Source organism: Globicephala melas, chromosome 19, assembly GCF_963455315.2.
Source record: "Globicephala melas chromosome 19, mGloMel1.2, whole genome shotgun sequence".
Classification (NCBI taxonomy): Eukaryota; Metazoa; Chordata; class Mammalia; order Artiodactyla; family Delphinidae; genus Globicephala; species Globicephala melas.
This window is the reverse complement of record NC_083332.1, coordinates 8,581,489-8,601,783: the sequence shown is the minus strand read 5'-3', so window position 1 is coordinate 8,601,783 and position 20,295 is coordinate 8,581,489. Positions and strand designations below refer to the sequence as shown.

At 54.4% G+C, this 20,295-nt stretch overlaps 1 protein-coding gene across 7 annotated transcripts in view; it reads right to left on the bottom strand.

The window, feature by feature from the left end:
- Positions 1 to 2,139: 2,139 nt before the first annotated feature.
- Positions 2,140 to 20,295, bottom strand: part of ZC3H4 (zinc finger CCCH-type containing 4) — a 42,723-nt gene continuing 24,567 nt past the window's right edge. For 4 of the 7 annotated variants that reach the window (XM_030873805.3, XM_030873813.2, XM_030873810.2 and 1 more), the window contains 5 exons: positions 19,574 to 19,683; positions 10,493 to 10,857; positions 9,924 to 10,267; positions 6,839 to 7,090; positions 3,654 to 5,608 (listed from right to left, as the gene is read on the bottom strand). In XM_030873805.3, the coding sequence (XP_030729665.2) occupies positions 4,089 to 5,608; positions 6,839 to 7,090; positions 9,924 to 10,267; positions 10,493 to 10,857; positions 19,574 to 19,683 (2,591 nt within the window). In that variant the 3' untranslated portion in view covers positions 3,654 to 4,088. Of the gene's footprint in view, positions 3,633 to 3,653; positions 5,609 to 6,838; positions 7,091 to 9,923; positions 10,268 to 10,492; positions 10,858 to 19,573; positions 19,684 to 20,295 lie in introns of those variants that run through there. The other 3 variants (XM_060289015.1, XM_030873809.3, XM_030873814.3) reach the window with 3 other exon arrangements.

The window sequence follows — 20,295 nt, the reverse complement described above, 5'->3', positions numbered from 1 at the left end:
AGCTGGAGTTCTGAGTTACAGGTGAAATCATCCTTACTCAATGTGGATGAATTAGAAGAAATTCAAAGGCTGAACCCTGAATTTTTGACAGAGACCTAGAGCTCACCTGCTTAGACCAGCAACCAGCGTAAGGGCTGTGAGAACCCTGCTCTGAGAAATACCCAGGATCCCAATTAAAGGGCAGGACGGCTCCCCAAAGATGTCCATGTTTTTATCCCAGAACCCATGAATATGTAATTTACATGGCAAAAGTGACTCGGCATATGTGATGAAGGATCTTGAGATGGGGAGATGATCCTGGATTACCCAATCTAATCACATGGGTCTTTAAAAGCAGAGAACCTGGGCTTCCCTGGTGGCGCAGTGGTTGAGAGTCCACCTGCCGATGCAGGGGACACGGGTTCGTGCCCCGGTCCGGGAAGATCCCACATGCCGCGGAGCGGCTAGGCCCATAAGCCATGGCCGCTGAGCCAGCACGTCCGGAGCCTGTGCTCCGCAACGAGAGAGGCCACGACAGTGAGAGGCCCACATAACGCAAAAAAAAAAAAAAAAAAAAAAAAAAAAAAAAAAAGCAGAGAACCTTTCCCAGCTGTGGCCAGAGAAAGATGTGACAATGGAAGAAGGGCCAGAGACATGTGACGTTGCTGGCTTTGTAGACAGAAGAGGGCCACGAGGCAAGGTGGGTGGGTGGCCTCCAGAAGCTGAAAAAAGCACGTAAACAGAATCTCCCTGTTCTTCCAGAAAGGTAGGCAGCCCTGGCAACCATGGAGTGAGATGTGTCACGCTTCTGACTTCCAGGACTGTAATGTAGCAAGTTCCTGTTTTTGTTTTGTTTTGTTCCCCCGCCCCCCTCCAAGTTCCTGTTCTAAACCACTTGGCTTCTATAATTTATATGGCAGTCATGGAAAATTAAGAGGCCCACTGAAACACAGAAACCAAAGGAAGTCCAAAGAACACATGGCTACTCTCCAGGCCAAGTCCTGCTCCCTTCTCACCCTCGCCGACTGCGGCTTCCCCGGAGAAGACTCCTGGTTAACAAGTAGGTAATGTCTGAGTCCGCTGGGGCTGCTGTAACAAAATAGCACAGTTCTGGAGACTGGAAGTCCAAGATCAAGTGCCAGCAGATTCAGCGTCTGTCTGGTGAAGAGCCTCTTCCTGGTTCCCAGATGGCTGTCTTCTTGCCACATCTTCACATGGAGGAAGGGGCAGAGATACTCTGTGGGGGTCTCATTTTTATAAGGGCACGAACCCCATTCGTAAGGGTTTCATCCTCCTGACCTCATCACTTCCCAAAGGCCCCATCTCCAAACGCCATTGCATTGGGCGACTAGGTTTCAACATATAAATTTCGAGGTGACACAGTCTACAGCAGTTAGAGGGCTCCCGTTTCTCATCCTTAGCAGCCAGCCCAGTTGTCCTGAGTTCATCACTGGCCTCTTCTGTGATCTGTGCGGTGGGCAGGACCATGCCTGTGTGGGCCACCTGTGTCCTTAAAGGCCGAGACTGGCCCGGAGCCAGAGCTCAAGAACTGTGGAATGCAGTCGTCAGCTCGTCAGCCGCTAAGGGAAGCTGAAGCTGTTGGGAGGCACCATTCCCACAGTGTCATCATGAATGTCACCCTGGGACTGGCCACTCAGAAGAGACCCTGGTTTCAAGGTTTCACCCCCGCCCTGTCATTTCTGGGACAAGGGATGGTGGGGGCAGCACGGAGAAACAAGACCCACAGGCTTTTTAAAATAACTGCATCCTTTAATGGCAGTAATACAATTATTGGATTAAGAGACCACAGGAGAAAGGGCAGGTGACGTTTCTGGAAGACAGATATGGAGTACAAAAAGGGGTGGAATAGAGTCATGCGACGATCATTGTAAAAATACAGTACGTTATATACATATTTGCACCATCAACTTTCAACTCTGAAATAGTATTTACACTTTTGTTACAATCCTGGTTAGAGAACAATTTTTCTTTAAAAGCTCAGCCTGATGGCAAATGAAAATTTCAGGTGAATTCATAGTCCCATGAGGTTCTTAGGCTGAATATTCCAAGAGGTGGGTTCCAGCTTCTATTTCATCCACAGATTTCAGTTTTAAAAAAGTATTTAATTTTGCTTTTATAAAAAAAATTCTCAAAGGAGGGAAAAAAAAACCCAACCACAGCCACACTGTGTATTCTTTCTTATTTTACAAACACTACGGGCTGCAGCCCTCGGCTTCAAGGCCAACACTGGTGGCTGAAGAAAAATCTCACTGATGATTGTTTAAAACAAAACAAAAAGACACAAAGACAAACCAAACCAACCTGATCATGGCGCACTGCCTCTCCCGCCCTTGCTTCCGGCCCCAAACTCAAAGACTATTTCTCTTCTGGGGCAGGGCGTTTGGTATTGAACCCTCTTTAACCTCCTACCCCGAGGAGGTGGGAGGGGGAACCCTTTGGCTGGGACACCATGTTTCCTCATTATTAGTAAGAAAGAGTCAGGGCCCTTAAGCGAGGTGGTTGAGACGGTGGGATGAGGAGGAAAAAGGCAGGAGACGGCCGGCCAGTAGCGGCACACAGGCGGGAGGGAGCCCCGGCCGCACAAGCCTCGCCGGTTCCCCTCAGGCCACGTCCACGGGGTAGGCCTTCTCTGGGGCTCTGTGGACAGGATGGGACCTCAGCCAGGGTCTTGCGGGAGGTCAGGCGGAGCCCGGGCAGGCATCTATGCTCCCTTCCCGGCTCAGCCGGATGAGGAGAGCAGGATACAGGCTTTGGGTCCCACGGCCCCTGCCCACAGTGGGGGTCCCAGTCCCTCTCCTGGAGAGGGCCCAGTAGCCCACACCCTGCCCTGGCTAGTCTCCCACCGTGTCCTCAGGCCCCCTCCCGGAAGTATCCACAAATCCAACTCTGTACACGCCTCGAACCCATGCACCTGTCAGCTTGGAAGAAAACCAAACACACCAAAACCACAGGCCCTAAAAATATGGTGCAAGGAGATGTGAAGAAAGCGGAGAAAGCAAAACACTTTGCCGAGAACCACCCAGGGATCCCTCTGTCAGGAGCCTGATGGCGTGGCCGTGCCATGGATCCTTGAGCTGTCCCCAGAGGGCCGGGGCCGGCTCACTGGGCACTTTGCCTTCTGAGCCCAGGACAGAGCCCAGCACGAGGGGGAAAGGCACGGCCGGGACACGACAGGACGGGATGGGCTAAGCTGACGGAAAGCGCGTGCTCTGCCTCTCGCAGGCAGCTCCTGGCCACACCAGCCTTGCCGACTCCAGGTCCATTTCTCACCCGGAGTCTCCTGTCGCAGGCTGGAGGGCGCCGGTTTGCTCTGGGATGAACTCTGGACGGAGGATGGCAGGGAGGCCGGTGTGTGAATCCAGATGAGACAGCAGTGGAAAAGGACTTTGTTTCTCCCGGCCCAGGCAGCTTCCGAAGGCTCTTTCTCTTTTCCTTCTGTCTTGACACTTTCTCACTTCCGCTGGCCCCTGAAGCGGGTCATCATGGCCTGCACACTGCAGAGGAGACGCAGAAATGCCTAGACCTGCTTCCATGCGGGTCCTTCCCACCATCTCGGCTCCGTCTCTTCTTGCTCATGCACCACAGGGTGAGCAGTGCTCAGTGCCTTCTCGACGCCTGCTGTTCCCTTTGTCCTGGCGGGGGGGGGGGGGGGTAGGATGGGGGGGAGGGGCCAAGCTCTGCCCAGAAAACCCACCAGACCCCCAGCCACCAAACTGGGGCCCCAGCCTTTAAGAAGTCCCTGAAAATCAGGCCTGGCCAAGCCAGGCGGAGTGCCAGCTGGGGCTGAGGCCCAGGGGACTCGCAACTGTACACATGCACATGTAGGTTTTCTTGGCGGGAGCCTAGGAGCCCCGCAGCACTGACCAGAAGTTAAAGATAGTTATATACAATTTATATGTTTCAAAGAAAGTACTACTTTAAAAAAAAAAGGAGGGTGGGGGAAGAAAAGAAAAAAGAATAGGAAAAAAGAAAAGAAAGAACACCCAGACCCCCTCCCCCCTCCCCCCAAGTCCCCAACTCTGGTTGCTGCCCTTAAATATTGCCCTGGGAAGGGTGGGGTGCAGGGAGCGCTCGACTCCGGCTTAACACTACTGGCAAAAGGGGGAGGCAGTGGGGTCAAAGCCTTTAAAAACATCTTTCAGGGACCCAGCGTCCTGCTCACCCTCTTGGGCCGGGCTGTTGCCAGCAAATGGGCTTCCGGAGCCCGTCTTGGGTGCCTGTTTCACGGTCCCGAAGAGGGTGGGCACCGGGAGGTTGTGCACGCCGGGCTGGGGCGGGACGCCCTCTGCTGGCGGGGCGCCCGTGGCAGCGGCGGGGGCCGCAGTGGCCTTGGGCCGGGGCCGGTTATAACTGTTGTACCTGTCTGTGGCCGTGACTGCGGCCCCATCTGCCCCAGACTTCCCCGATTCAGGCTGTTCCAGGGCAGACTTGCGGACAAATGGGGGCTCCTTGGCCTTGGTGGCGGAGCTCTTGCCGTTGCCCTCAGGGCCCTTGGGCTGCGTGCCTGCATCAGCGGCCGGCTCTGCAGCTTTGCCACCCGTGTTGGGAGTCCTGGGGTCGTAGAGGCTGATGCCGCTCAGCACGCTGCTCTGCCCGCTCCCGCTGCCCTGGCCCAGGCCGCCGGCTGCCAGCACGCGGGGGTCATAGGGGGCGGTGGCTGGCGGGGAGGACTCCCCGCTGGGGCTGGCAGCTGGAGAGGGCGCTTCGGTGGGGCCAGGCTTGGCTGCCCGGGAGGAGGCAGCAGAGTCTGCTGGTTTCTGCAGCCGGGGGTCGGTGGGTGTCTTCCGCACTCGAGGGTCACTGGGCTTGTCACCGGGGCCAGGGGCCGCCGAGGGGCCAGTGGCATTGACAGTCTTGAGGATGCGAGAGAGGAGCTCAAAGTCAGGCAGGCTAGAGCCAGATGTGCTGGGATCTGTAGAGGTGCCTGGGCGCTGCCGGGGGTTGGGGGGGCCCGAGGTGGTGGTGCGGTGCAGCCTGGGATCCAGGGCAGGCAGGGACTGCAGGGCCGCAGGGACGGGGGGCACTGCATCCTGCTTGGGGATGGGCAGGGGGATCAGGTCCTCAGGGTTCCAGAGCACAGTGCGGGCAAAGCTCGGCTTGCTCAGGGTCACATCCTTCTTGATGTGGCTGAACTGCTGCAGCTGCGAGCGCGGGTCCCGCAGTGGGTGCCCAGGGAGGGGGTCCAGGGGAATGTTCACAGCCTTCTCCCGAAGGGCCCGTTCCCCTTCCTCCTCTTCTGCAGGGGGTGGTCCAGACCCCTTGGAGCCACTGGGGCCTGCGGGGCTGGAATGAAGGCCGCCTTCGGGCTTGGGGGTAGACAGGGAGCGAGCCAGTCGAGGGTCAGAGGGTCCTGTGTCACCTGGGCCTGAACTGCTGGAAGCCTCGACGTGGCGGCTAAGTCTGGGGTCCCGGCTGAGGCGGGGGTCAGCCAGCCGCCCTCCCGTGGGGTGTCCCTTCTGGAGGCGGGGGTCCCCCAGCCCAGTGCTGCTCAGCTCCCCGACAGAAGCCTGGGGTCGGCTAGACGTCTGCTGCCTCAGGGTCTTCAGGATGGAGGTGACGCTGTTCCCACCCTCATCCTCATCACTTGAGTACCAGTTTCCAGTGTCACCTGAGAAAAAGCAGAAAGGAGCAGGGAGAGGGTGAGTGGCCACCACATCTGCCACCAGTCCTCTTTGGATCCCATGGCAGCCCACTCCCCTGCCTCTTACCTCTCAGAACCTCAGTTTCTCCTCTCTTACAACACCCCATCCCCAGCACAGGATGCCACGAAGAGCCAGTGAGCTCAGGCAGGCCAAGCACCGAGCTTGGCAGGTCTCTGGCTGTCGTTTATGGACCTTTCCCCGTACAGGCACCATTCTAAGTACTTTGTCTTATTTGTCACAAACACCCAGGATATAGCGTTATCATCACGCCCATTTGACAGATAAGAAAAACAGAGGCACAGACAGTGCCATAAGATAGGGGACGGAGCCAGGGTTGAGCTCAGACTCCGAGTCCAGGGCTCTGCCGCCACCTCCTCACCTCCTGGGCAGGTTCAGGCCCCAGCACGGCAGGCCTGGCTCTGAGTGCCTGTGAGCAGCTACTGCTGCCTTGGCTCTCACTGCGCTTGGGGCTCACAGACACGTGCCTCCCAGGCCCCTCAAAACGTTTCCGCGACCCAGGGCAGGGCAGTCACCAGCTGATAAGAGGCGGGGCCAGGTGGGCAGACTCAGAAGCTAGCCCATGCCCAACTTTCTAGGCAGGTGCAACCGGAGCCCCTAGGGGAGGGGGCTGTCCCCTGTTCTCACTGTCCCACTTGCTCCTCAGCTCTGGTCAGAGCCACCCATGGCCTCTGGCTTCAGGTTCTACATACCGTTTCTGTCCGCCCCCTTTCACCCTGGGGTGGATACCATCAGGTCACTGCACAGCACCTGAGACTTGGCAGCTGTGCCTGTGATCATTACTGGTTTATGTTGATGACTAGCTCTCATCTGTTGGCTTCCCGAGAACATGATCTGGGAAAGGGGGATTGAGAATCTCCCTACAGCCTCCTCTGTAAGGGTGCAGGGGGTGAACCGTATTGCCTGCTGTCTCCTCCAGGGACCAGCCCACCTCCCTCCTCAATGGGATCAGGGTTTCTCCCGAACCCCACGACACAGAAGGGCAGCCCCGACTTCTAATTTTCTCAGGGACATGCAGCAGCCCCAGCAGCTTCACAGCCCTGGGCAGGGGTCCTCCCCGGCCACAGGTCCCTTTCTGACACAAAACCCGACCTAGGTGCTCCCCACCTCTGCCCTGCACGGCGGCCCGGGGGGCTGCGCCCGTCAGGGAAGCCCCTGCCCCTGGGGAGGACACATGCCTTCCTCACTCTCCCGGTCCTGCTTGCTGCGCTCAGCCAGCCTCCTCGCTCTCTCCTCCTCCTCCTGCTGCTTCTGCTGGATCCTCAGGTACAGGGCCCTCTGGGCCGAGGGCAGGAAGTCAGGGACACCGGCGCCCGGCTTCGGCCGGCCTGGGGGCCCTCCCTCAGGGAAGCTGTCAGGCTCCAGAGGGTGCTCGGGGAAGAGGTGCTCCCCAGGCTCCCCCGGCAGCTCTTCGTAGTGCCCGTAGTCCTCTGTGGCAGGGAAGAACCGAGGGTTCATGTCGGGAAGGGCCTCACGGCACCAACTCCGACCCACCCGTGCCCTTAACTGGAAAACCACCCCCTGATGGCGATGGGTGAGAATGTGTAGCCCGTCCCTTCCTACCCTCCCCAGGAGGGGCCCCACGGAAAGCCCAGCAGCGGAGGGCGGAGCAGCCAATGGGGGCAGGGAGGGTCCCACCTAGGATGCAGCCACTGAGAATGGGGTTCACGGTGAGGCTTAGTGACATGGGCAAATGCTCATGAGGTGAAAACAGGACGGAACATCGTACGGATGTTTGTAAAACACAAAGAAAAGGCTTTGAAAAGACAGACAGAAAACAGTCCCTCTGGGGATGAGAACAGGAGAGAGGGGCTGCGGGATCTTTCACTTTTTACTCCACACATTTCTGATCTGTCTTAATTACTCTTGATGAGCATTAATTTTATGATTGCTTTAAATAAATAAATAAGTAATCAATAAAGAAAAACACACCCTAATCTCTCAGTAAGCTCAGAATATGAGTTCAACCATGGTAAACAAAGACTAGTAAAGAAGAGAAGAAAATACACCACAATGTTGCTATGGCTACACGTCCACCCAGAGGCTGACGGGTGATTCCTCCTCCCTTTATGGGTTCCTAACTCCACAAACGTTTATGAGCGTGCTGCTGCATTTAAAGGGACGGGGTGTGGGGGTGTTTCTCCCATACAGCATCTAGGAAGCACAAGGCGGAAGGGCTTGCCTTCATTCTCGAAGGGCGGGCAGGCGCCCAGCATTAGCCACCTCCCTTCACAAATGCTACCCAAGTCAGAGCCAAAGATGAGGGGAACACCGTGGACAGATCTTCAACGACACGCCCGGAGACTTGTGTTTGTGCGCGTGAACGTTCTGCAAGGCTGAAATATCCCCTATCTGCACCGTGTGATGTGGCTCCCCTACTGAGCAGCCAAAACGTGGCCAGCGCTACCAAGAGAGTGCATCTGTAACTTAAAGGAAACTTTCAGGATTAAAGTGATTAAATATGCAAATATGTCATACACAAAGTGTATAAAGCAAAAAGTGAAAGGTCACTTTCTTCTAGCCCCTGAACTTCATAACACGTGAACTTGATGGGCGAGTCTGCTCTGAGCCACACCCTGGCTCGGAGCTGGGGACACTCCTTAAACAACAGTCCCACCCAGTCCCCCTTGCACGGAATTCAAGAGTGAATTACTTGACGGTTCTGCTATTTTCAATATATTAAAAACAACTGAATAGTACTAAAAAGGTAGATTTCATGATATGGGCATTAGAGTGAATTACTCCAGAGATACCAACTGTTATCAGCTCGACAGACTTTCGGGTTTTCTTCCCCACCCAGACCTTTTCCATGCATGTTTCATACACGTTGTTTAAAGGGGGAGGAAGCCCCCTCAGGTCGCCTGCTTTTCTCACTTGAGAACAAGCACCCTGCCCCAAACACCTGCTCTCATGCCTTTGAACACTATTGAGATGCCAAAGACTCTCACACTGACCTCCAGCCTGGTCAGCTTCCTGACGTCTGCATGGCTGTCAAACGGGCACCTCGTGCTTAATGTGGCCAAAGCAGAAGTGCTGCCCTGCCCCAACCTGGCTCGGCATGAACACCCAGAGCGCCTCTGCCCCGCAGCTGGCACCCCCACCCGCCCCTGCCACCCTGTCACGTTGGCCCTATGGCTCCACTCTAAACCTAGCCCTGCTGCTCCCTGTCCTCTCCCGGCTGCCACCCACCTCACCTCTGCCCAGGGCGACTCAAGGGCAGCCCACATGCTTCCAAGATTCCCCTCCGGCCCCTACTAGCATCCATCGCCCTTGTGTTCCTCCACTATCCCCGTCACTCTTCCACCGAGTCCACCTCGCCATGGCCCGCCGGGTCCTGTGTGCTGGGACTTCTCTCTCTCCCCTGTCCTCCCTTTCCAAGCCACACAGACACCTTTTTTTCCCACAAACAAGGTGACTGGCTGAGGCCTCCGTACCTGCTGCAGCTGCCACCTAAGCCAAGCCCACGACTCCCTCCCCGCCTTCACCTCTCAGACAGGCCTCTGCTGGCTGTGACGCACCCAGCAGGCCCGGCCTCCACCCATCACCCTCACACGGTGCCCCATTTCACCGCCAGCAATGACCAATGCCGAAACGAGCTGACGACCTTGTTTACACATTTCCTGTCGGTTTCCCTCCACTCAAATGCAGTTAAGGCAAGGACTACGTGCTTTGCTTGCTCTGACCCCACGCCTAGAAGCACGCCTGGCCCCTGGCAGCAATGACACATCTCATCCTTCTGAGGGCTGCACACCGCCTCCTACTGATGCGGCACTGTCATCCAAGCACCCAACTGTCGGACGTTTAGTTTGTTACCAACACATGTTCTCGTTTCGTAAGAAAGGAAGGAAAGGAGGAAGGAAGATGGTCAGTGTGGGGACAGAACAAGCAGAGTCGCAAGGCAGCTCCAAGCCAAGAACCACCCCAGAAGGAGGCCGCTTTGGTTGAGGGCACCTCAGCCTTGAAGTTCAACACCATTCCACACCCATCCCTCTAACTTCCCAAGCTCCCACTCCACACACACCAAGCAAAACTTACAGAAATTAAATAAGTTATAGTGATGGTAATCATAACACTCCTCCTAGACTCAACAGGGTAGTGAATCCCACGTCACTGAAAACGTTCAACCACTCACGGGACAGAGATGGAGTTGGATTCATGTTTTCAAAGACTCAGACCAAGGAAGAAAAACCAAATCTTCCTGACTACATTCCACTGTGCAGACCCCAGCAGCCCCGGCTGGCCCCCACCCTGAGCCCTGCATACCTGCGTCCCCAATGAGTCCTGGCTCCATCTCCATGCCCTCTTGCTGCTGGTAAAAGTTTTCATAGAAGTTCTGGGCTGGTGGGATGGGGGGCATCATTCCAGAATGTGGGGAGTCTCCAGGACCATAGGGCATCATTGGAGGGCCGCCAGGTCCCATGGGCGGGCCAGGATTCATGCCAGGGCCCATTGGCATGTCAGGGTGCATGTCCGGATGCATGTCAGGGTGCATGTCCGGGTGCATGTCGGGATGCATGTCAGGATGCATCGGGGCCCCCATCGGCCCCGGGGGTCCCATGTTGGGCCCGGGGCCCATCGGTCCTGGGGGTCCTCCGGGTCCAGGGAACCTGGAAGGAGAAAATGGTGCCCGTGAGCAGGGCTGCAGAGGAAGGGTGGCAGCCACATCCCTGAGGAGACACAGAGGCCTGCTCATGGTTGAGCAACAGAGGGCTCCAGACCAGGCCACTGAGGGCTTTGGAGAGAGGCAGGATGCTGGCCTGGTTAGGTTCCAGGCCACAGGGCCCTGGCACAAAGGAGCCTGGCTGAGCCCAGAAAAGCCCCCAGGCACTCACCTCACACCCAGTTTCTCAGCCAGCTGTCCTGTGGGCCGCACCACGATCTCAAACAAGGAGGGGATCTTCTTGTTGTACATGTCCTGCTGCTGCTGCAGCTGCTGTGGGGACAGCGGCTCATGCACGGGCATGGGCAGCTGAGGGGGGCCAGGGGGCGGGGGCGGGGGCGGGGGCGGGGGCGGGGGGCCACCCTGCATGGGCCGGCCATTCGGAGAGGTCGGGGCCGGAGGGCCAGGTGGGCGGGGCGGGGTGGGCAGGAGGCCCACGCCAGGGGGAGGTTTGGGCAGGGGGTTGATGCCCTGCTTCTTCAGCTCCTCAACTTCCTTCTCATCCTCAGCGCCTGCCTCTGCATCATCAGCCAACATCTGCGGGCCAGAAGGACAAAACAGTGAGAGTAAGGACAGGGGAGGAGGCGGGTTGGAATGCACTCCTCCGGGGCTGAGAGCTGAATTTGCTGAGGATAGCTCTTCAATATCCCAAGGCCCTTACAGCAGTGGTACCCAACGCCCGGGCCACGGACTGGTACTGGTCTGTGGCCTGTTAGGAACCGGGCCACACAGCAGGTGAGAGGTGGGCAAGCGAAGCAAAGCTTCGTCAGTATTTACAGCCGCTCCCCGTTGCTCGCGTTCCTGCCTGAGCTCGGCCTCCTGTCAGATCAGCGTGGGCATTAGATTCACACAGGAGCACGAACCCTACTGTGAACCACACATGCGAGGGATCTAGCTTGCGTGTTCCTCATGAGACTCTAACGCCTGGTGATCTGAGGTGGAGCGGAGGCGGTGATGCCGGCGCTGGGGAGCGGCTGCAGATACAGATTATCATCAGCAGAGAGGTCTGACTGCAGAGACCATAATAAATCGGTTGTTTACAGACTCATATCAAAACCCTATCAATGCAAAAACAAACAAACAAAAACAACCCCTATCAGTGAGTGGCAAGTGACAATTAACCTGCATCTTACGGAGCAGACTGGACATAAGCAACACACTTTGGGTGTCACTGTCTCCCAACACCCCCAGATGGGACCATCTAGATGCAGGAAAACAAGCTCAGCTCCAACTGATTCTGCATTACGGTGAGTTGTATAATTATTTCATTATATATTACAATGTAATAATAACAGAAATAAAGTGCACAATAAATGCAACGCGCTTGAATCACCCTGAAACCATCCCCCATCCCCAACCGGGTCTGTGGAAAAACTGCCTTCCACAACACCGGTCTCTGGTGCCAAAAAGGTTGGGGACTTCTGCCTTACAGCATAAGGCCAATGACCACAAAGCCTCTCTGGCACAAAAGTCATCGCCCCATACCACTGCCGCATCCCTTCTCGGTGAACAGCTGACAGGGGAGCCAGTCTTATTTGGCAGCAAAACACATGCAACGTACTATTTCACCATTTTCAAGTGGACAATTCAAGGACATTAAGTACATTCGCGATGCTGTATAACCACCATCTCTATCTAGTTCTAACACCACCGAAGAAGACGCCATACCCATTAAGCAGTCACTCCCCATGCCCTGCTCCCTCCCAGCCCCTGGCAACCACCAATCTACTTTCTGTCTCTATGGATTTGTCTATTCTGGACATTTCACAGAAACGAAATCCTATAACATTGTGGCCTTTCGTGACCGGCTTCTTTCACTTAGCATGACATTTTCAAGGCTCACCCATGTTGTAGCTGTATCATCTATTTTATCTATTTTTTTAATCTATTTTTATCTATTTCATGGCTGATTAATAGTTCATTGTTCTGGGCTTCCCTGATGGTGCAGTGGTTAATCCGCCTGCCAATGCAGGGGACATGGGTTCAAGCCCTGGTCCAAGAAGATCCCACATGCCGCGGAGCAGCTAAGCCCGTGAGCCACAACTACTGAGCCTGCACTCTAGAGCCCTAGCACCACAACTGAGCCCTCACGCCTAGAGCCCGTGCTCCACAACAAAAGAAGCCACCGCAATGAGAAGCCCATGCACTACAACGAAGGGTAGCCCCTGCTAACCGCAACCAGAGAAAGCCCACGTGTAGCAACAAAGACCCAACGCAGCCAAAAATAAATAAAAATAAAATAAATTTATATATAAAAAAAGTTCATTGTTCTGTTTGAATTTTAAGGGCGCCTCACCGCACTTGTAATCAAAACCCAGTCACTTACGAGGACCCACAGGGCCTGACAGCAGGGCTGGGTGTCTGGGGAGGACTTCACAGCACCCTGGAAGCTTCATTTCCTTCTATGGTGTGTGGACTCCTCCACCCTAAGCACCCAGCTCTGTTTCAGTTCTGCGGACAGCTAAGCTCTTTCCCCAGCAGGGTCCTGGCCTGGACCAGGCCTCTCCCCAGGCATTCGTTTTCCCCTCCATTCTTAATGTATGGCTCCGTATCCCCCAATTGCTGGGGTCTCTTATTAAAGGTCAACTCAGAGTGACTGGCCAGGTCTCCTGTATTTAGTACTGGAACACCATCAGCTCCCTTGAAAGCACTGCCCAAGCTCTGTAAGATTTTACATTTAGTTGTATCTTTGTTTATTCCTGGCCCGACGACTACCAACTCCACAAGGGCAAGACCCGCAGGGCCCACCATAAGGCCTGTTACAGGGTAGATGGACAATTCCAAAGTCTGAATTCAAGCAGAACGTCTCACCAATTAGGATCCTGGGCAGAAGTTAACACTGCAGGCCTGCCTGCTTCTCTTGGAAGGCCAGCTTGCAATGTTGGCCTTTGGCTGGTGCCTGGGAACCTGGATTTCGAGAGGGTTCCCAGGATTCCCTGACTGCTAAGAGGGGCTCACTGTGTCCAAACCGTTTGCACAAACACCATGCTTTCTGCGGAACACCCCTTTTCCTTCTGGGAGTCTGGGATTTTGGTACATGCCAGGCAGAGGCTGCCCTCAATAAAAACCTTGGGCACTGACTGAGTCTCTACTGCACGCCCATGGTGGACAGCGTTCTACGCGTTGTGTCACAACCTGAGGAGTTATACACGTCCCGTGTGACTCCAGGGGGCGAGGACTCCTGGAAGCTGGTGCCTGGTTTCAGCCTTTACCGCCTGCCTTTCCTCTGTGCATTCTGTTTGAGGGTCTCTGGGCTCCCTGCACATTCCCTCCACTGCCCCGATCCCAGTGTGTAATCGGCGTCTACCTGATTGATTTAACTCATTGGAGTTAAATCTCAGCCAGCTCGGCCCTGGGAGTCTCCCCAGCAAATTGTCCAACCTGGGCCCAGGTGGCCTTGGGGACCTCGGCACACATGCCTTAGTGGACCCTAACGGGGGCTCTGAGACGCCCCGGCGCCTCAGCCTCAGTGCTGCTCAAGACAACCCCTCCTCTTGCTCCCCCGCCCAGGGACAGTGGTGGCGGCGTGGGTGGCAGAGGCAGGACTTCCCAGCGGGTGTCAGGCAGTTCCCAGCTTTTCTCTCTCCTAACCATCAGCAACAGTATGTGGACCCAGGGACGCAGAGTCCAAGAAGAATTTGGCTTCAAAGGGGACGGAAAACTTGGAAGTCTGATCAGTGGAAAACATCTGTTCCCTTAGAGCCCTGCTACTCAAGGTGTGGTTTGTCTGTGGACCAGCAGCACAGGGGGACCCGCTGAACTAGGACCACATTTCACACGTGTCCACCGCAGTGTGGGAAACGCTGCCCGAGACTAGCTGTGCTGAGAGAGCCCCGCACCTCGTGGTGTCTTTTAGCACGGCTCTCGGGGGCGGAGGAGGGGCCGCAGCCACAGAGGCAGCCCTGACTGCTCTACTGCCCCACGTTCCGCCCACTTCCCTTCCAGCCAGCTGGCCCCTTTTGGTCCCTCAACCGTGTTGTAGCTGTTGCTCGCACTGTGACCCCAGCCCAGCACATGCCTCCCTCGCCCCTCCTTCCTGCCTGTTATTCACCTGGGGCCAGCGAGTGTCACCTCCTCACTGAGCCTCCCCCCCATGGCAGCCTGTTTGAGGGTCTCTGGGCTCCCTGCACATTCCCTCCACTGCCCCGATCCCAGTGTGTAATCGGCGTCTACCTGATGACTGGATCCTGTCTCCTCACCACTGCGTCCCCGGTGCCCAGAACAGTGCCTGCTACAAAGCAGGCGTGACCACACATTTGTTAAATAAATGAGCAAAGAAAACAGATAAGCGTACCTTCCCCTGCATTCCCTGGGCTCCAGAGGGTGGGGCACAGGGGACTAAAGGAGTTAAGGCTTTGACGGGCCTACCCGGTTGCTTGGTGCTCCTCTGGGTTTGCCTCCCAGCTCCGCTGCCCCTCCACCTCCCCACCTTCGGCTGGGGCTCCCACACCACCTCTCTGGCCAGAGCTACGGGTACCATCTCCATCTGGCCGCACCTCATTCCATGCACCTCCTGCTCCTCCGCAGGCCACTAGCTGGGCTGTGAGGGGGGGACCCCGCACCCCTCCCTTCTCTTATCCCCACCCCCAAACTCCACCCAGGAGCTGCTGCCCAGCTCAGCCCCGCCCTCCGGCCCGGGCCCCACCTTCTCTGAGAGGGACCCTGCCCCAGCCTCTCTGCACTCACTCCCCCTCGGGCAGAGCAGCCTCCAGTCACAGAGCCAAAGCCCTGCACTGCCAGCTCCTCTCAATGGAATGCCCTCAGGTGTAGGCAAAACCTAAGGAGGACGTTATACCTCATTAAACAGGAACAAACTTGACCACAACTTCCTCCCCATCCAGGGAGGGGATGCCGTGGTCCAGACACCAAATGCGCCACACTCCCCTCGCCCCCGAGACTAGGGTCACACATCTCTGTACCTCTCAGCACTCGGGAACACCCAGCCAATGGCCCCTGTGCGGGGGACAGAGGCTGAGGTGATCCTTCCACTGCCATCCCTGGCCCGGCACGGTGCTCAGCACACTGGGCCATGCAATGAACTCAATGACCAAACGAACTGAAGCACTGGCCCACAGGACAGCCCCTACGAGCGTATCGCTGGTCCCCAGGCAAGGCGGGCACCCTCTCTCTCACACTCACCTCCCTGGGTCCCATCACTTCTGCTTCCCCACTGTGCCCCACAATTGGGGCTTCCACACTCATTCCACGCTGGAGAGAAATCTCACCTTATGGTGGGCTCCCACTCCAGGACTTCGCCCCCCCACCCCTCACGCAGACCCCACGACACCCCGACGAGGACTCCCGCGAGGGACACAGCCAGCTCCCTGCACTTATCTCTTTACCCGCCACCCACACTGGGCCACAAGCGCTGCCTCAAAAGCAGGGGCTGAATCGCATCAGAGCCCAGAACACTGATGCATAAGATACACAGGAAATGTCAACACCCCACCCCACCCTGAAAAGCTGAACCCAAACCATCCAGGCAGTCCTCCGGCACATCTATCCCTAGAGACACCCATGCGCCCCTTCCTGGGCCTCTCTGAAGCAAGGAGCTCCCTCACACCACACAACCAGGGCCTTGCTGGGTCCCACAACCTCCCCCGCCAGGACTGATTCTGAATGATTCCCAGGCTTCCAAAAGTCAAAGGCATCCTCTCAATGGAAAAGGACGGCCACACCTGCGGATACACATAGACATGTGGGCCAAGGAAATAAGAAATAAGCTCATGTCCATTTGTTAAACATTCTAAGCTTTGGGAATTCCCTGGTGGTCCTGTGGTTAAGACTCTGGGCTTCCACTGCAGGGGGCGCGGGTTCAATCCCTGGTTGCGGAACTAAGATCCTACAGGCGAATTAAGATCCTGTACGGCACAGACAAAAAAAAAAAAAAAAAAAATCTAAGCTTTTGCCCCAAACTGATAACAAATCAAACGTTCTTCAACTGGTGACTAGATAAACAATCTCAGATCATCCACACTGAGTGGAGTACTACTCAAGAACAAACAGTGATGAACTATCAATACTTGCAACAATGTGGATGAATTTCAAACGCGTTATTCGGAATGAAAGACGGCAGATTCAGAAGGCTATTATAGGGCTTCCCTGGTGGACCAGCGGTTAAGAATCCGCCTGCCAATGCAGGGGAACTGGTCCGGGAAGATCCCACATGCCGCAGAGCAACTAAGCCCGTGCGCCACAACTACTGAGCCTGCACTCTAGAGCCCACGAGCCACAACTACTGAAGCTCACATGCCACAACTACTGAAGCCCGCGCACCTAGAGCCTGTGCTCGCAACAAAACAAGTCACCGCAATGAGAAGCCTGCGCACCGCAACGAAGAGTAGCCCCCACTCGCCACAACTAGAGAAAGCCCACGCACAGCAACAAAGACCCAACAAAGTGAACAAATAAATTTTAAAAATAAATAAATTTATAAAAAAACAAAAAACAAAAGGCTATATAAACTGCACACACGTTTAGAAGCTACATACCATATATCTATTTATATGACTTTCTTGAAAAGGCAAACTACAGGGACAGAAAACAGATCAGTGGTTTCCAAGGTCTGGAAATGGGAGAGGCACTGATTACAAAAGGGGAGGGGTTCTGGGGGTGAAAGAATGAATTTCCTCTACCTAGACTGTGAGGTGGTCACATGACTCTCTGTGTTTGTCAAAATTCACAGAACTAGGGAAAATTCCCTGGCTGTCCAGTGGTTAAGAGCTCTGCGCTTCCACTGCAGGGCGCATGGGTTCGATCCCTGGTTGGGGAACTAAGATCCCGCATGATGCCCAGCACAGCCAAAAAAAATTAACAGAACTAAACAGGGACACTTTTTTTTTTAGACTGGATACAAACTATACCTTGACAAACCTGACTATAAAACAGTATATGTATAAAACGGTAACTGAAGGATTTAATGGTAAAGAACCATAATGTACGCAACTTATTTTCAAATGGATCAAGGAAAAAAAATAAACGAGAGCAAAGTGATAAAGCAAATGGGGCAAAATAATGCTGACAGAGGAATCTAGGTGGAGGGAATTCTTTGCCTTATTCTTGCCACTCACTCTCACGTTACAGTCACTGACAGCCCCAAAGGCAGGCATGTCTCAAACCTAGAGTGGATGGTTGGAAGCTGATGTATCTGGACAGACAGAAACATCACCAAGAAGCAAGAAAATAAAGCTGAAGAAAAGGGTGGAAGAGAGAGCACAGACATTTCAAGAGAGGATGACGAGGCCCTGTCCTAAGTGGCACCACAGCTTGGACCCAAGGGCTGCCCAGGAGCCTCAGGCGCCAGCCCTAGTTGATCAAGCTGCAACTCTGTCCAGGACAGAAGGAAATGGGTGACCCCACACGTTTATCAGGGTTACTCTGGGCCCATTGTAAAGGTTCAAGTTTTACTTTCTGACCACCCAAATTCGATTCTGGAATGGTTTTTCCAGGTTCAACACTCATTTTTAACCTACTAAGACTTGACTTTAGATAGGGGATGTTACTGATAATCTCAAAATGTTTGTGACCAGAAATGGAAACGTGCCACCTTGATTTGCTTTGAGTTTTTATTAGGGTGTCTAGAGCTGTGCTGTCCGATATAGTGGTCACTGGCCATGTGTGGCTACTGGGGTGCTATAAGCAGAAAATAAACACTAGATTCCTCAGACTTAGTACCAAAAAAAAAAAACCCCAAAATATCGTAATTATTTCATCATTTATTACCTGCTGAAGTGGTACTTTGGACATGGATATACTGGGTTAAATAAGATATGCTGGTAGCACTAATTTCACCTCTTTTTACTTTTTTAATGTGGCTACTAAAAAATTTAAATTTGTGGCTCTGTGGTGTTCCTACTGGACAGCACTGGTCTAGAGAGCAAACTCTGAACCACCAGCAGGGGGCAGTCCTCAGTCAGAGATTGTTTAGTTCTTCAAATGAGAAATGAAACCGCCATGACTTTTCCCATTCCTTACCCTGTGAATGACTCACAGATTCTAGACAGCTACCAGTTACAAAACCCTATTCCTAGGATAACAGGCCAAAGGGCCTGGCAAAGATGAGAACTTTCTCCATGAATGCTCTCCCAATGAGGAGTGGACGTTCTCTTGCTTTGCTTGTGCAGGGCTTCCCCTCAACCCCTCAGGCAGCCCCGGCCCGCGTGGGTGGATTCCTGAACCTGGCTGAGGCCCCGATTCTTTCCATTCTCAAAAAACAGCCAATCTCCTTAAGCTTTCTGGGAACCAGAGAGAAGGCAGGAAAGCCTTCATGTGAAAGGACATGTGTTCCCGCACACATTCACCCAGTGATGGATGTCAGGAAATCAAGGACAGGAACCGGGGGCCCCAAAGTCCTCAGCCTGACTCCTCAGGGAGAACAACAGACATGAGGATGAGTTTCAAATGTCATTTGGCTGCTAAGGAATCCCTGATACCTCACTGTTGAGGAAGTCTCCCCATCGTGAGAGCCTCCAATTGCCCCATACTTTTTCTACTATATAAAAGAACCCTTAAGACTTGGAAAGAAACGTTTGACCCTTCCATCAAAACAGAACCCATCCAGGGACTTCCCTGGTGGCACAGTGGTTAACAATCTGCCTGCCAATGCAGGGGACACGGGTTCAAGCCCTGGTCCGGGAAGATCCCACGTGCCGCGGAGCAACTAAGCCCGTGCACCACAACTACTGAGTCTGCGCTCTAGAGCCCAGGCACCACAACTACTGAAGCCCGCATGCCTAGAGCCCGTGCTCCGCAAAAAAGAGAAGCCACCACAATGAGAAGCCCACGCACTGCAACTAAGAGTAGCCCCTGCTCACTGCAACTAGAGAAAGCCCACGTGCAGCAATGAAGACCCAGCACAGCCAAAAATAAAAAATACAAATAACTTAAAAAATAATTCAAAAACAGAACCCATCCGAAGTCTCACCTCCTCTTTGTATACCACGGGCTCTCTCTAAAGGACAGTTAAGAAATCACAAGGTATGTTTGGAGACACACCACGCAACATTCCTTTTAGGGAGCCGCCCCTCCAGGGAAAACCGTCCCGGCCGGAGAGAAGACACATGTGTGATCACCTCAATTCTCCCTGCAGAGTATACAGTCCCCATTTCCTCCTAAACATGGCCCAGCTCCAATCAACGCAACTGGGGATTCTGGTCCCGCACAGAGGCCAGACAGGCGGGCTGCAGTGCCAGGCCCGTGGCAGGCGTACCTCCTGGTCCCCATTAGCTACGGCTGCTGTCAGCCTGGACATTACCTTGTCCAAGAGCTCTCTGGTCTCCTCGGTCAAGGGGTCGTGAGAGAACATGCAGTCATCGCCGTTGATGCAGTTTCCGGTCGTGTGGTACAACTTACACGGAAAATCACGTTCACGGCAAGTTAAGGCAAATGCCTCACCTCATGAAACCCACCCAAGGACAGAATCCAAGCCCCTTTGTTTTAGAGACAAGGAAACTGAGGCCCAGAGAGGCGAAGTGACTGGCTCAGAGCTGCACAGGAGGTTGGTAGCTGACCCAAGGTGAGACCCCGGTTCTCGACATCCCCACTCCGTAGTGCTTCCCGCCCCACCACGCTGGCCTTGAGGCTGTGTCCTCAGATCCTCACTCAACAGGAAGAGGGGAAAAGTTCAACGATTTGCCCATGGTTACACAGCCATTTGAAAAATCTCAGAAAGGTAACAGGCAATGGTATAAGCCAGTCTCGAGAGTACACTTGACCCTTGAACAACATGGGGGTTAGGGGCGCCAACTCGGTCAAAAATCTGAGTATAATTTGTAATCCGTCCTCCATACCCTCAGTTCTGCATCTGTGGATCCAACCAACCACAGATCGTGTAGTACTGCAGTATTTACTACTGAAAACAAAACAATATCTGAGTGGACCTGCAGAGTTCAAACCCATGTTGTTCAAGGGTCAACTGTATATGTAAAGGGAACATATAACGTGTGTGCCTCCGTTTAGTCATCTGCAGACTAGGAA